This window comes from Primulina eburnea, chromosome 10 (assembly GCF_022965805.1).
Source record: "Primulina eburnea isolate SZY01 chromosome 10, ASM2296580v1, whole genome shotgun sequence".
In the NCBI taxonomy this organism is placed as follows: Eukaryota; Viridiplantae; Streptophyta; class Magnoliopsida; order Lamiales; family Gesneriaceae; genus Primulina; species Primulina eburnea.
Genome location: NC_133110.1, coordinates 38483861 through 38499539, shown reverse-complemented (window position 1 = coordinate 38499539; position 15679 = coordinate 38483861). Strand labels below are relative to the sequence as shown.

Sequence of the window (15679 nt, the reverse complement as noted above, 5' to 3'; positions counted from 1 at the left end):
AATATTAATAAAACAAATAAATAATCGGAAAGAAGGGTGGGCCGGGTGTGTGAGTATGAACCCTTGAAAGTGAGGAGGCACGAGTGCAATCATACTATCTAAATCAAGTGAGCAAACTACATTCATTACCCATATAAGTGTACGGTGGGCGTATGCAGAATTTCAAAACTAATATTATAAATAAATAAATAATTATATATATATATATATGATTTTGTTTCCTGCTCATTTCAGTTGTTGATTCTTGTTCAACAGACAAAAAAGTTTTCTTGATATCATTTCTCATCCACTAAGTGATATATATTTGATTAAGAGAACATGGTGGATGGATACTACAGAAGAGAGATCAGCGACAATTCAAACACAAATCATCCTTCTTTTTCTTCCACGCTTCTTGATGCAATTTACCGTTCCATCGATCAAGGGGAAGACCGGAATCTTGTCATGTACGGAGAAACAATCATGAGGAAGAAGAAGCAGCAGCCTGCCATGTTTCGAACCGAAGAAGAAATTGCCAATTTCCAGCGGGCTTGTATGATCGAGAAATGGATGGAGAAGAAGGTTCGTGAAAAGGCGGCCGCGAAGGCGGTTTTCAGGTCCAGTTCTTGGGACTCCAGCGGCGGCGCTGGGTTTTTATCATCTTCTTTCTACGAGAAGAGGCCGAAGCCGATTCGGGTCTATGATTCGGGCCTTAACAAGGAGAAACCGGGCAGCAAAAATCAGGATGGATTCATGAAGACGAAATCTCGGGCACTAAAGATATACGCCGACCTGAAGAAAGTGAAGCAGCCGATTTCCCCCGGCGCCCGTCTCGCTGGTTTCTTGAACTCCTTATTCACCGGCGCTGGAAACACCAAGAAACCCAAAATGAACAATCCTGAGACCAACTTTCCAATCTTGAAATCTGCAAACGCCTCAAGTACTTGTTCATCAGCTTCCTCTTTCTCCAGATCCTGTCTGAGCAAAACGCCTTCGTCTAGAGGAAAATCAGCAGGCGGCGAGAAAAGATCCGTCAGGTTCAACGAGGATTTTCAACCACGCGGGCACAAATCTCTGAACGAAGAAATGAACGTCGTCGACTGCAAGAAACAGAATTTGGAAGCCATTAATGAAGAGATAATGGTGCATGTAAATGTAATAGAGAATAATCGAAGAGTGGAGGAAGCTGCACGAGATTTTATGAGAAACTATCATCTCACAAAATCCCACGACATGGATCAAGAATTCGATGACGAGGAGGACGATGCAGAAAGTTACGCAAGTTCTGATTTGTTCGAATTGGATAATCTGTCGGCCATTGGAATGGAGAGGTATAGAGAAGAATTGCCTGTGTATGAAACCACTCGTCTCCATACAAATCGAGCGATGGCAGGTGGATCGATTCTGTAATGCTAATATTGACTAATTGTATTTTTACTAGAAATAAGTTATATATTATTGGATTGGGGTGTTTTTTTTTTTTTTTTGTTTTTTTTCATGAAGAGAAATAATGGAAATTTTCTCCTCAAAAATATTATTAATTATTTTATTACTATCTTGTTTGTTATATGTTCAAATAGCAAGATACTATTAGTTAATGTCTTTAACTTCAAAATGGATATGTATTGTGTTGTGTGTGTTTCTTTTAGTTTTTTTTTTTTGGGTAAAATGATCGATCGAATATGCAAGTGCAATGAATGATCAAGCCTTCCCTTTTCCTTATATATTCGTGAATTACATTTATACTTGTATTGACATGAAGATAATACAAAGCCAAAAAAGAAAAATCAATGATGGATTTTGGTCCCCAAAAGCTTGGGACAAGAAATCTATGGTTAGATCTTTTTGTTGGTTTATTTCACCCGACCTTGTGAGGCACTGCACCCATGAGGTGATCAAAGGCTCAGATTTAAACACACATACACTTCATGAAGTGATCAAAGGCCCAGATTTAATCACCATGTAAAATCAATGGCTGAGATCCTGTGAGGGCACTGCCCCACAGGTAGCATCTACTCTACCCTTTTTGTTGGATGGGCAAATTAGTTCAAATCAAAGTTTATATCAATATAAATCGATATTTTGTCGTTCATCTCTCAAATTTAGTATGAGATCTTGGTTCGACTCCATTCACAAATATCAAAGATAATAAAAGTGGCATGACACTACACCCACATACATATATATATATTCTCTATCTTTTTACGTAAAAAGAATTTCAAATAAAGCATGAAGTGGGGAGCAAAAGAAAAGGCAAACCTAGCTATGTCCTATTTATAGATTCAAAGTAGCATGCATGTTTAATCAAGCGACCCACTCATATTAGTCATTTTTAAGTAGAGATCGATCGATCGCCTAACCTAGTTTCATGACCCTTTCATCATATAATATACTCTAAACTCATTCTTTGGTTCACATAATTGGTTTGCATTTTTATAAATTTCCCTCAAAGAGAGAAAATTATAGAGTTATGTATATTTCTTTAAGTAGACTTATTTTACATTTGAAAAGTAAATGTATAGTTAATTAATAGACATTTTTTAAAAAATTATGTCCTAGTCTTTTTGGTGTTGACTAATACTTACGTTTGTATCATCTCTAATCATTACCCAAATCTCGTCAATAATTTAAAATCAGACGCACTTAATGGGAGAAAGTAGATAACTAGTGTGTCATTTTCATTTCTTTCTTTTTTTTTTTTTATGGCCGTAAAGGTTGACCTCGTATAAGTGAAGCTTATTTTGATTTTAAATCAGTTAAATGTATTCAATAAAATTTTTGATTTTTTTTGGAAATGGGTTGTTAGACAAATTTTCGGGTTGGGGATTGTTATGCTGTGACCATCGACTTGAGGTAATAATCATAAATCTTGTATTATATAAATTCGATATTTTTTTTTGTTCAATAAGCTATTTTAATAAAAACAAGAAGCCCGTTAACACATAAATGATGCAAATGGAGCGAGGGACTTGAATTTGGGCCTCCACCAAAATAATGCTATTGGTCCTTACTTGTCTAAAAAGGCCTGGTGTAAAGTGACCCAACCCGATTTGTTTGGAACCAACTTTTTTGTCCACTCCCATTTCCATTTTGCTGAGAAATGATGAATGTTATAATAATAATAAAAAAAAATCAAAATAAATGTACCAAATCACAAATACGTAGTAAAGGAAGTTAAAATCATAAACATGGGCCAAGCAAATAATTAGACTCCGCCAAACCCAATGCCACCCCCATTTTAGTCTTCAATTATTGAATCAATGATTGCTTCGATTCTCGACATTATATGAAAGAAAAATCATTACTGACATTGTATTTGGAAAAATACGAGATATTATTGGATTTCCCAGTGTGTGTGTGTGTATATTATTTTAACTTACTACTTATATTTAGGTGAAAATGTAATCATAGACGTGAATTCATGGTAATAAATTTTCCATATTTGTTTTCAAATTTTATGAAACTTTAATTCCAAACTCAATTTCAGCACTTTAATTTGAATCCTTTCTCGATTAACATCGTATATTATTATTTTTAGTTAAGTAAAAGTTTTATTCTATACATTCAGTGCTACTTGATCAAAGGATATATCTCACAGGTTATGAAATTAAATTAAAGCTTCCAAAAGTAGCTATCCGTTCAATAAAGTCGCCCAATTCTAATTCAAATCGAAAAGAAAGCGAACAAGAATACAGTAAAATCATCCATAAGAGGGGCATTGCTGACTGCTGACGGAAATTTAGAACCAAGCTATATATATGTGAAAGAAGAAAACATGTATTTTTTCACAATGGTTTTTTCCAAGTAAATGCTAACATGCCATTGCCAGAAATGTAAGTGCAGATGCTTGTTTTTTCAAGTCTTGTGATGCATAAAAAATCCATCTTTTTCAGTTTTTGAATGCGGGTTTTGTTGATACTGTTGTCACATCTCATTACATCCCAATTTGTACCGAGCTGTGGACGTTTTTCATCTTGAAAGCTCCGTCTCATTCAGTATTTTTCTCTAACATACGTGATACATCCACATCGTGAGTTGCTTGAAAGAAAATGCAACCTTTTTTTCTGAAGATGTCATGTTCGTTGTTGTTTAAAATCATCGCTGACTTGCTGTTGTATTGTAAACTAAGTGGCTAAGAGAAGGCGAAAACGATAGTTCCAGAGAAACCAAAATACTGTCTTGATTATTTATGAATCATGTGCTGATTGGCTTGTGGGTTTTCGCGGATTTAAAAGATGGTGCTGATTTTGGATTGTGGGGAGATGATTGAGAAGCCGAAATATAAAAAAAAATCGTCTTAGTTTAGAGTAAAAATTTTATTTGTGACGGAATCTTTTGGTTCCACGTTTCCAATCTTCCAATTATTGATATGTTAGAGAAAAAGAGACACGAGACTCTGGAGCACAGCTCATTTAACCAGGCCTGCTCTTTCAAATTCAACCCCATTTTGACTTCTCTAATTTGAAAGTAGCCTTACTTGCTTGAAGTATTTTATGTCTTTTCTAACATACGAAATCATGTGACAAACAGTGAGTTCTTGTCCTTGACAACTTTCTCTACCCGGATCCATTCAAATGGCTACTACGATACCATTTTTGGAACCTGCAACTACACTCAACTCTAGCTAAAATCACGCTCTCATTGATTTCAGTGTTCTGACCGGAAAAACAAAAGAAAAATGAAAAATATCGGTTCTCGGTTATAAGGGTCATGTCAACAGTGAGCATGTTGGCAGTATGTGAGTCGGATTGATCACATCTTTAGTGGTGGGACAGAGAACAAAATAATTCACCTAATGTTTTCTTGCTGGCTGTTCATGTAGACAGGCATTCATAGAATCAATATAGAATTGTGGTATATTCTTGAGGTACTGATATTAGCGCTATTCTTTTGAGTTTTTGAATAGAAAAGTGAGGATAAATTTCTCGTGAGCTAAATGAGTAGAGAGATGAAGAAAGTGGGAACACACGAAAAGGGTGGTTCTGCTGTAGCTGAGAAGGTATTGGTTGCTGTTAAAGCATCAAAGGAGATTCCTAAGACTGCTCTTTTGTGGGCTCTGACTCATGTTGTTCAGCCTGGGGATTGCATTACTCTTCTTGTGGTTGTCTCTTCACATAGTTCTGGTAACTAAGTTTAATATTATTTGCTTGGTTTAAAAGGTTTTTTCTGCATGATTTAGCCTTGTTCATTGCTTTAAGTTTCGTGTTTTTGAATTGAAGGATTTATCATTCAATTGAAATTTCCAGTTCACCTCCGTCATGTTTAACCAAATATAAGTATTTTCAAGATCTTGAACTCTTATGCTTGTGTCCAAACTGTAGAATAACAATGAAGTATTAGAAAATTAATGGCAAAATTTTTAAATGTCAAGCAATACACAATATATACTTCAATATCGGCATAATCCCTCGCTTGAATTTCACTTGTTTCTGGCGTTTCCGGCTCAAGTCCAAATCAAATCTAAGCAATATGTTGAATTTGCCTCTCCATGTCAAGAACTGAAAAAGAAAATCTTGATTCATTCAGTATTTTGGTGCTTCTAGCAACTATTTGCCCCAAGTACAAGCTGTGAGAATTGTAGGGGCGTCTTAATTTTGGGGTTTCACGCCGTTTTTCATGTTTGGTGACTAAAGTCCAAATCAACTATCGAGCAATTTACAAATTTTCTGAGTGACTTAGTAATTATTTTTTGGCCTACCGAAATCAGGTCGAAAATTTTGGGGATTCCCAAGATTTGCTGGAGACTGTGCTAGTGGCAACTGGAGGTTTCACTCTGGTACAACTTCAGAACAGAAATCTGATATAACAGATTATTGCTCCCAGATGATTCTTCAGCTTCATCATGTTTATGATCCTAACAAAGTGAGTCTTAAAAATTTGCGTATCTGACATTTATTTGTGTATGCATGGTAGGATCCACCGATTAAATTTCTGACTCCGCCAGTGTGCATGGTCATCTTAAGCTGATAAATGATTTTTCCAATTATGATTTAGATCAATGTGAAGATAAAAATCGTATCTGGTACCGCTTGTGGAGCAGTGGCTGCTGAGGCAAAGAAAAAGATAGCTAGTTGGGTTGTTCTGGACAAGTAATATCTATAATCCTGCTGCTCAAAGCATCTAAAACTATATAAGAAAAACTTACATAGTAATTTTGTGATTTTTGGTTTGAGTATCTTACAGGCATCTCAAACACGAGGAGAAACGATGCATGGAAGAGCTGCAATGCAACATTGTAGTAATGAAGCATTCTCAACCAAAAATACTCCGGCTCAATCTAATGGGATCACCTGAAAAGGAGCCTGAAATTTTGAATTCTGATAGTGACGAATCATTAAAGAAACAAGAAAACATGAGTAGTTCTTTGAATCCAACTCGTGGTCCACTTGTCACCCCATCGAGTAGTCCTGAGCCATTTACTGTCACTGAAGCTGCAACGTCATCAGTTTCAAGTTCTGATCCTGGAACTTCACCATTTTTCGTGACTGAAAAAAAAGATGACCTGAGGCGAGAAGAATTGTTAGCAACAAAACAGGAAAGGGAAATTAATGAATCTAATTCAGAAACTGATAGTGAAAAGTCGTCTCCCTCTTCAAGGTTTCAACCATGGATGGCAGAAATTGTTACCGCACATTGTCAATTTTTTGAACATCCAGGAGAAAGCTCAGGACGAATTGGCAATCTGACTCAAAATTCATCTATCAAAGCCCAGGTAGAAAAGCTTTCAAATCTTAACTTGGAATCTGGATTTCAATCGCCAAGCTATCGTCCTAACCTTGATTTCAATGAAAGTTTTAGAGAAGTTATGTCACTAAGAACAGTGCCCTCTGGGTCCCCTCCCTTGTGTTCTGTGTGTCAGCACAAGGCTCCTGTATTTGGAAAGCCTCCTAGGTGGTTCACATATGCTGAGCTAGAGCTAGCAACTGGAGCGTTTTCACAAGCTAATTTTTTAGCAGAAGGTGGGTTTGGATCTGTTCACAGAGGTGTACTTCCTGATGGCCTTGTAGTGGCTGTCAAGCAGCATAAATTAGCCAGTTCTCAAGGGGATCAAGAATTTTGTTCAGAAGTTGAAGTTTTAAGTTGTGCTCAGCAACGCAATGTCGTTATGTTGATTGGTTTCTGCATTGAAGATGGTAGAAGATTACTAGTCTACGAATACATCTGCAACGGATCTCTAGATTCCCATCTTTACGGTATGATTTTCGTACATTTTAGAGGCTCTTTGTTTAATGGATTATTTTGCTTTATGAGAATTTCAAATGTACGTGGAATTTCCAGGACACCAACAAGGTTCACTTACATGGAATGCACGTAAAAAAATAGCAGTTGGAGCTGCACGAGGGTTGCGATATCTTCATGAAGAATGTAGGGTTGGCTGCATAGTGCATCGAGATTTGCGACCAAATAACATTCTCATTACCCATGATTTTGAGCCCTTGGTAAAAATCTTAACCTGTAGTTTTAACTAACATTTCGTTCCAGACCTCTGTCATGGTGGTCATGTGCTATGTCGCCATTCTGTTACTGGTGCGGCAATTTCAAAATTTCTGATCTAACTCAATAATTGATTTTCCAACTGAATATATGTACTGTAAGCTTTTAGAAAAACCATATTGACTAGAACGTTATGCTAATCGAACCTGGTTTGCGTACCCGAGCTTATAACGTCCGTTCATGTTCTAATTGTCTTCTTGCATTCTGATTCCATGTTCGTCACATGTCTTGTGATGAGGCATGTCACGAACATCCAGTCTACGTATGGACACATAGCAAACAATTTGCGCGTGACAGAAAATGATTTTTGTTTGATTTTCTTCCGGAAGGTGGGAGACTTTGGTTTAGCTAGATGGCAACCAGATGGAGAGACGGGAGTTGAAACGAGAGTGATTGGAACATTTGGGTGAGTTTCAAGTTTATTTTGGCTCCCCCAAAATATCAAGTTCAATAAACCATGATGTTTATTTAGGTACTTGGCACCTGAGTATGCTCAAAGCGGTCAGATCACAGAAAAGGCCGATGTTTACTCATTTGGTGTGGTACTGGTGGAACTTGTAACCGGGCGTAAGGCTGTGGATCTTAGCAGACCCAAAGGACAGCAGTGTCTTGCCGAATGGGTATGTATAAACTCGTTATATTTTCCCAAGCTCTGCGTAGCTGAGTAATTTATCTACGGTTAATATGATGCTTGGCAGGCACGTCCATTATTGGACGCGTATGCCACTGATGAACTCGTTGATCCACGATTAGGAAGCTGCTATGTAGAGCACGAGGTCTACTGTATGTTGCACGCTGCATCTTTATGCATTCGTCGTGATCCCGAGGCTCGGCCTCGCATGTCGCAGGTAATTGTACATGTATTTGTCAAATAATTACTTTCCTAGAGTTCCAAATAGTTAGTTATTGAGATGGATGGCCCTTGAAATAGGTACTTCGGATACTGGAAGGCGATGCTATCGATCCAAGTTGTCCATCATCCACACCAGGATTTGATGTGAGCGGGACTATTTCATCACATTACCAGCTGCTGCATGAACAGCAAACTGACTCCATAGACGACGAGGCATCAAGATGTTTTAGTTCGAATCTCGCCCTTAACAACAGCGGGGGGAGACCAAGTTTAAAATTTTCATGTGAAGATGAAGTGTAAATGAGGATTTATACATTTATTTTGCCGGAAGATTTTGGTTCTCTGTATAGAAACTAGTGATCTTAGGTTTATGACTAAATTCAGAATTTGGCATCATGATCATTATCAGTGTCTAGGGAATACTACTTGTGTCCCTCCCATGTTTGTAATGATATGCTAAATACGGATCTAACAATATTCTGGAAATGGGTTAGCTTTTCTTTCTCCTTTTGTGTACTTTCTTGAATTCGAAATGTATCCCATCTTTTTTTCCAAAAGAAATCTAGTGTAAACTCGCTGACTAAAAATAAAATCACCTGTAATTATTTCCTTCCAAATAATACAAATCCCCCACATACACACACACACACACAGCAGATTTTCCACAAAAGTCAACGGAGAAAATCATCAAATCAAGAGGACGACGGTGAAGACCTCAACAAGCCTCCCGCCTCTTCGTCGAAGTACAAATCGTCAGTTTTCCTCACGATGGCGTGGATCAGAACAACCACCACGGCGATCGCCAACGCCACCAGAATATTCTTGGTGGCGTGCGTCAGCAGTAGAACAACAAGCGTCACGATGGAGAGAATGATCAGCACCGCCTTGTCGGAGATCGTGCGGCCGCAGATCACCAGCGGCTCGTCTCGGAGGAAGTAGAGGACCAACCAGATGGCCAACATGACGATGAAGACGATGAGCGAGATCGGGAACCAGAGTAGGCTAAGGAAGATGATCAACAGAAATATGATGGCGTAGTTCATGCGGAAGTAGCCGGCGTTAGTTTTGACACGGGAGATGGAGTCTCGGAAGGATTTGGGGAGGTTTAGGGAGTGGAAGGAGAACATTTCACGCCAGGGGCGGCGCGTGCCGAGTCCGGATTTGATGCGTTCCTTAGCCCGTGAGATGTACTCGATGTGGCCGCCGGAAGGCGAAGATGAGGTGGGGATTGTGCCGTAATTCGTCATTTCGTGTGCGGAGGGAAGTTCTTGGAACAAAAGTTGAGGGCGGGTCGATGGAAGGGCTGGCTATTCTCTTTTTATTCTGGTAAATAGTTAGTCGTCTCCCTCCTGGCAAAAAATATTTTTTATTTATATTTATGTTATATTATTAGGTGAGAGAATCTATAAATATAAGATATCAAAATATTTCCCATTTGAGATAAGGTTAATTTTATAATCATATTTTGTATTTTATTAAAAATCTTTTCAAATAATTTTATATTTTACATAAAAAAAATCTAAACGAAATTTTTCTTTTAAATCGAACAAATTTTTTAAATTGAAAATAATTTCCCGTTAACTGTTTAATATTATTTGATAAAATTAAAAATAATAATAACACATTCAATTCGTGTGCATATTTTACTTTTATATATATAAACATCAAGATTCAAGATATTTACTGATCCACACCAATTAATTTTTATTCATTTAAATAATTAATATTGTTTTATATAATTTATTCATAATTAAAACATCTAATAAACTTTAAAAAAATTCTTTATCCAAAAAAAAAACTAAAACTATGTTTTATAAATCTGTTGGTTCATTAAAAATAAATAACTAATTGATCATTACACGAAATTTCTGGAATTGATATACACAAAATATTCATCGTTCGTTTATGGTCGTTGATCTAAACACGTCAAAATTTCCGAATCCAAACAACCAAATCCAGTTGTCAGAAGATAAGACCGCCCGAGTATCTCTAGAGTTTGAGCACGTGGCCTCTTAAAATCAATTGGACAGTCATTAGCTGTCCAATTAAAAAAATATATATATTTCACAGCTGAGTTGTCGTTTAATTTGAGGTCTTCCATTTCCCAATGCTGACCCGAAAACTGGTCAACAAGTAACCCATTTACTTCTTTTGGGCATAAGATTATCTTTGATTCTCCGACACAAATTGGAAGATAGAGTCTATTTTTAGATGAAGAATATACACTAAATTAATACATGCATTTATTAAACATACTCAAAAGAAGACATCAATAATTGTCCATACTGGAATGCATGCATGCGTTTAACAAAAATCAACAATTTGCTTATATATATATATATATATATGTCAACTTCATGTATCTCTTCTCCTTCTGACCCAAATTGGCATTCTTCTCTTCATTCGGACAGTAGGGAAGTTGACAATGGAATCTTCTTCAGCTTCCCATCTGTGATCATAAATAATCATGTAACTATTCCTATCAAACATAAGTAGTTACGTTGCATTCTTCGTACGTATAACCACGGAGGAAGCAAGTATCTCTCAAGTAAAGAAAAGGATAGAACCTGAATTGAGTGACCAGATGATGGAGGAAGATAGAAGCCTCCAACCTAGCCATGTCAAGCCCTGGACACAACCTTTGACCACCTCCAAATGGTGTGAAGTTATAGCAATAACTTATGTCCTTATCCTGTATGAATATATATACGAAGTTAGCATTCCTAATTCCAAGAACCCCAACAGAATAATGTTGCTTGCTTACATGCCATCTCCATGGATTGAATTGATAAGGGGATTCGTAAAGGGAATCATCCAAATGGACTGATCTGAAATAAGACAGCACACAGTATCCTTTAGGGATATGGTATCCTTTTATTTCCACATCTTTCATTGCTTTTCTCATTACTCCTATGATTATGTTTCCCATCCGCAGTGTTTCTGTTATCACCTGATCATCAATACATTTCTTAATTAATTTTTACAAAAAATTTGTTTAAAATAACAAGAGTTTTTTTATATATATATATGCATGTTTCTTACACTCCTTGTGAAGGGCAATGACAACATGTAATCATTCCAATAAAGTGGCTCTCCAAGCTTTTCTTTGACCATCTTCAGGTTCATATTCTCCTCCTAAACGTAAATGAAGTTAACATTTAATAATTTCATTTTAACAACACAATAATTATAACCATGCATTAATCAATACCGTTAATTGTTTTAAAGCAAGTGGTGAGTCAGACAGGTATTTGACAGCAAGAGTGATTAAAACAGGCACGGAATCCTCTCCAGGAATCATTAAATCAATCATGTTTTCTGCTATCAAATCGTCTGTCAAATGCTCATTTGTATCCTTCACCAATGCATCTGCTACGTCTCTTGCTGGATTCATTTTGCCGCCACCGCCATTATTTTCCCTTTTCGTTTGGATAATCCTATGTATTACTTGGATCATTTTCTTTTTCGCCTGAAACCCGATTCGATATCACAATCTTGAAATATATAATATATATTTAATTATATATTCAAAGAGGAGAGATACCTGCCTGTAATGATCGGTAAAGCTGAGTACCAGGAAAATTTAATGGCAACGACATTAGGCCGGCAATAAATTCTTGAAAATGTTTTTTCAGAACCTCCATTTCATCACTGGGTTTCAAGCTAATTAATGCTTTGACCAGCACTTGAAATCCAATCTGAAAATATTATATTATGTAATAAAAATAAGAGTGAGTCTCATGTGAGACCGTCTCACGGATCATAATCTGTGAGACGGGTCAACCCTACCCATTTCACAATAAAAAGTAATACTTTTAGCATAAAAAATAATACTTTTTCATGGGTAACCCAAATAAGAGATCCGTCTCACAAATATGACCCGTGAGACCGTCTCACACAAGTTTTTGCCTAAAAATAAATGACTCACGTGAAAGTTACTTTAGATTTTTCAAAAAAGGAAGTTGCGGACATAATTATCATCAATGCTCTGATCTTTACAGACAGTATAATTCAAGCAAAAGTTACAGCTATGATCTGTAAAAACACCAACGCTTATACTTTAAGTAAATTAAATCATTAATTTCTTCGCGATAATGGTGACAATCTTAAATCTGACTACAGGCTGCTGTAATATTTAATAACATTCTTAGATCGAGTGAGATAACTAAACAGTTTTTGTATCACAGTAATTTTTTTTAAAAAAAATAAAGAAATTGGGCTGTACAAACAAACAGCCGCGAAAACAGAAAAAAATTTAGTAGACTTACGTGTTTAGCTTCATCTTGAATAAACACAGGTGAATCTTCCCTCCATTTATCCATCGATGCCATGACATACTTTTGCATATCTGCAGTAATCTGTGCTTTCAGGTTTGGAGATTTGATGAAAGAACCAATCAAGCCATGCATTCTTCTGTGCAGACTTCCATTCACAAGCAATATAGAGGATTTTCCCATGAGTTCCATCAGAGATTTAGGGTAAGATGGCACAAATATACTGGCATCACTTTGCAGAATGATCTTGCTTACTTCTGCATCAGTTGATATTATTGTGGGACTTCCAAATAAGTGTGACTTGAAAACCTTACCATACCTACAATATAATTAAAGCCCATAAATTTTCTAGGATCAAAAATTATATTTCTTGGACAAAACATCATCTTTTTTACATAATCCTAACAGGCATGCAACTTCAATATATATATTTTTCAATTCTAATTAATCAATCACATGCGCGCGCGTGTGTGTGTGTGTGTTGATATAGATATTGATGGAAAAATTTAAATATTGCTAGTCGATTTCAAACTGAGAATTCTTATTTTATGCATGAGAAGTATGAATTTTTTTACTGTGATCTGAACACAGATAAAATCATAGTATATATATGACTTACACGAGACGTCGTTTGTCCATGAAAGTCTCAGGTTTGTCTGAATAAGCACAAGAGATGAAGTGAATGGTTTCTCCAATAAAAGGCAGTATTCCAAGATTACCCAAAGGAATTGCTGGAGATGATAACTTGCTGCTTCTTCTTCTGTTGAAATTACTCGCAGTTAATATTGTGTTCCTGTAGGCAGTTATGGCGGACAAGAACAATATTATTGCTGCTGTCGCCAGAAAACTCCACACGATTTGGTCCATTTCTGACCCTTTTCTTCGCTTTTTTCTTGGTGGGTTTTCTCCACTAAACACAATTGATCGATCACTAATTAGTCTTGGTTTGTTCTGTTTAGTAATATAAATATATATCTAAAGATAAAAAAAATTAATATCGGCAAAAACGTATTTGCATGTGTATGAGCTCCGGAGTGGCCGGTGGTTGGCGATATTATTATAATTATTATTATTATATTTTGCTTTTGTTTTGGTAGAGGGAAAAGGACAGAATATAGGTCAAGGAGATGAATTTATGCCTGAAGAGGATAGAATATCTCTTTGGTCATCAGCCAATAATCGAAATATTTTATATATAATTTTTTATAAAAAACGATTAGCAACAAAAAATATACAAGTAGTTGGATATTATATATATCATGACATTTAAATTAAAATAAGATCCATAAGCGTACAAATTATATGAAGAGAATGATGAAATGAAATGTTGTCGGTTCCCCACATCCATGATTGAAAATTACCGAGTCTCGTGCATTCTATAATAATTTCCCATGGCCGGACCCATTCAGAAATATTCACTAAAAAAATTTATATAATCGTTGATTTCACAACTACGTATATTAATCTTCTTCATTACATAAATAGATATTTATTGAGATAAATATCTTTGAGAAATAATTAAAATATCTTGCAAGGCAAAATACAGTATTCAATTTGAGATAAAAGATTGTAATTTAAAAATGTCCTGAATATAAATAAAATGTGGGTTGAATTGGAGCCTCTCTTTTTTCTTTTTTAACCAGAAAATTTGCAGTCTATGACCACCACTGATAATATTACATGGTAAGTAGGGACTTTCGGTTCAACCAAACTTTTTAGTCAAATTGCATTTAAATTTTTTATACTAATCGTTTTTAGGATTATCTCTCAGTGGGCGGAATGAATTAAGTAGCTAGTAGAGTTGCATTCGAAATTCTAATTAGTAATAATTGAAAATTTATTTCATATGTTTTTTTATAAATACAAATTAATAGTATTCTACGTATTCCAAAGAAAACTTGGTATAATATTGATTATAAAGTTTATTTTACGTGTGTAGTTGTAAAGATTGAAACTTGGACCTAACTCATCCCAAAAGCTAGCTCAAAGAGAGAGGATTGTCCAAGCCATATATACAACTCTAAGGTATTAAATACCACCGATGTGGGACAACTAACACAACCTCCTCACGTCAGGAATGAACATCTGAAACGTGAAGTTTACAAATGCCCCAATTATGGACAGAACGGGTGTCCCAACTATGTGCAAACACACCCTTACAAATGACTCAATTATGGACAGAACGGGTGGTCCAACACATAACGGTGAAACCTGAGCTCTGATACCATTTTAAATTGGAACTGAGACCTAACTCAACCCCAAAAGCTAGCTCAAGGAGAGAGGATTGTCCAAGCCCATATATACAACTCCAAGGTATTAAATATCACCGATGTGGGACAACTAACAGTAGTTACAAAAAAAAACATAAATAAATTAATTAAAATATCATTTTCATTTCTTTTTCAGTAATTTCTATCAAGCCAATTAAAAAATCTTACCTAACAAATCGATTACAAGTGCCACATGCCATTAGAGCAATTTCAACAATAGCCAGTGTGCTCCCTTTTCAAATAAAATATCGTTAACTTTGTTAATCAATACTAAGTTTACTATTCTGTCTTAATTAAAATCTTCTTGATTCATTTCATGCGACCCATAACTAGTTTTATCCATACAATCTCCTATACCTGCTTAAGTCTACTAATTATTATTAGATTCGATGTAAAGTATTAAAAAAAAACACATCATCTTTATATAATTTGTATGATCTAAAAGTAATATAGATATATAATAGTTCATTAAATATATGATAAATCATACCACTAAAAATTAAAACCTATTTTATTATATAATAATATTTAGAAACAGCTTTCTACAAGTATTGTTTGACTGGTGCCGCGGCAACTAACTACTATTATAAAATAGTTCATTGATAAATATCATTTCATGTTTTCATGTTTGCTTTGTAATATTTAATTGATTTGGTGCAAATTTTTATAAAAAATTCCATACCAAAGCCTGCAGAGATATTTACTAATTAAATGTTAGTTCAAGAGTGTACTTTAGCATAATGCCATCATTCCATCAAACTCTTGAATATGCTTTAATCATTCGCCCATTCGGTCTAATCTTAGTTTCA

General features: G+C 35.6%; 4 protein-coding genes and 1 long non-coding RNA gene across 6 annotated transcripts; 3 read left to right on the top strand and 2 right to left on the bottom strand.

Annotated features, from left to right (window-relative positions):
• The first annotated feature begins 208 nt into the window (after positions 1-208).
• LOC140803976 (protein BIG GRAIN 1-like A) lies at positions 209-1475 on the top strand. Its single transcript, XM_073159823.1, has one exon. The coding sequence runs from the start codon at positions 319-321 to the stop codon at positions 1387-1389; it is 1071 nt and encodes a 356-aa protein (XP_073015924.1). The 5' UTR covers positions 209-318; the 3' UTR covers positions 1390-1475.
• A 2117-nt stretch (positions 1476-3592) lies between these two features.
• LOC140803518 (inactive protein kinase SELMODRAFT_444075-like) lies at positions 3593-9180 on the top strand. Of its 2 annotated transcripts, none has more exons than XM_073159419.1 (10): positions 3593-3812; positions 4886-5102; positions 5687-5841; positions 5974-6068; positions 6163-7172; positions 7258-7418; positions 7803-7879; positions 7946-8093; positions 8172-8321; positions 8405-9180. In XM_073159419.1, the coding sequence occupies exons 2-10, from the start codon at positions 4916-4918 to the stop codon at positions 8624-8626; spliced, it is 2205 nt and encodes a 734-aa protein (XP_073015520.1). In that variant the 5' UTR covers positions 3593-3812; positions 4886-4915; the 3' UTR covers positions 8627-9180. The 2 variants fall into 2 exon arrangements, with proteins under 2 accessions (XP_073015520.1, XP_073015519.1); XM_073159418.1 differs by having other exon boundaries at positions 4510-5102.
• Positions 8908-9676, bottom strand: LOC140803519 (PRA1 family protein F2-like). Its single transcript, XM_073159420.1, has one exon. The coding sequence runs from the start codon at positions 9571-9573 to the stop codon at positions 9019-9021; it is 555 nt and encodes a 184-aa protein (XP_073015521.1). The 5' UTR covers positions 9574-9676; the 3' UTR covers positions 8908-9018.
• Positions 9677-10641: 965 nt separating this feature from the next.
• On the bottom strand, positions 10642-13661 carry LOC140803974 (3-epi-6-deoxocathasterone 23-monooxygenase CYP90D1). The gene is made up of 8 exons (XM_073159822.1): positions 13220-13661; positions 12595-12919; positions 11875-12024; positions 11538-11795; positions 11369-11461; positions 11091-11276; positions 10894-11018; positions 10642-10775 (listed from the first exon to the last, which is right to left on the bottom strand). The coding sequence occupies exons 1-8, from the start codon at positions 13465-13467 to the stop codon at positions 10682-10684; spliced, it is 1479 nt and encodes a 492-aa protein (XP_073015923.1). The 5' UTR covers positions 13468-13661; the 3' UTR covers positions 10642-10681.
• Positions 12521-13388, top strand: LOC140803975 (uncharacterized). The gene is made up of 3 exons (XR_012111999.1): positions 12521-12623; positions 12697-12804; positions 13251-13388. It is a non-coding gene; the product is annotated as an uncharacterized lncRNA (long non-coding RNA).
• Positions 13662-15679: the final 2018 nt, after the last annotated feature.

What these genes read in the sequence shown, in the direction of transcription:
- LOC140803976 (XM_073159823.1), top strand. Translation starts at nt 319, where the DNA reads ATGGTGGATGGATACTACAGAAGAGAGATCAGCGACAATTCAAACACA.
- LOC140803518 (XM_073159419.1), top strand. Translation starts at nt 4,916, where the DNA reads ATGAGTAGAGAGATGAAGAAAGTGGGAACACACGAAAAGGGTGGTTCT. An exon ending in TCTAGATTCCCATCTTTACG is followed by an intron (nt 7,173 to 7,257) that starts GTATGATTTTCG and finishes TGGAATTTCCAG; the next exon opens with GACACCAACAAGGTTCACTT. An exon ending in CCCATGATTTTGAGCCCTTG is followed by an intron (nt 7,419 to 7,802) that starts GTAAAAATCTTA and finishes TTCTTCCGGAAG; the next exon opens with GTGGGAGACTTTGGTTTAGC.
- LOC140803519 (XM_073159420.1), bottom strand. Translation starts at nt 9,573, where the DNA reads ATGACGAATTACGGCACAATCCCCACCTCATCTTCGCCTTCCGGCGGC.
- LOC140803974 (XM_073159822.1), bottom strand. Translation starts at nt 13,467, where the DNA reads ATGGACCAAATCGTGTGGAGTTTTCTGGCGACAGCAGCAATAATATTG. An exon ending in CATTGCCCTTCACAAGGAGT is followed by an intron (nt 11,277 to 11,368) that starts GTAAGAAACATG and finishes ATTGATGATCAG; the next exon opens with GTGATAACAGAAACACTGCG. An exon ending in CATCTGGTCACTCAATTCAG is followed by an intron (nt 10,776 to 10,893) that starts GTTCTATCCTTT and finishes TTATGATCACAG; the next exon opens with ATGGGAAGCTGAAGAAGATT.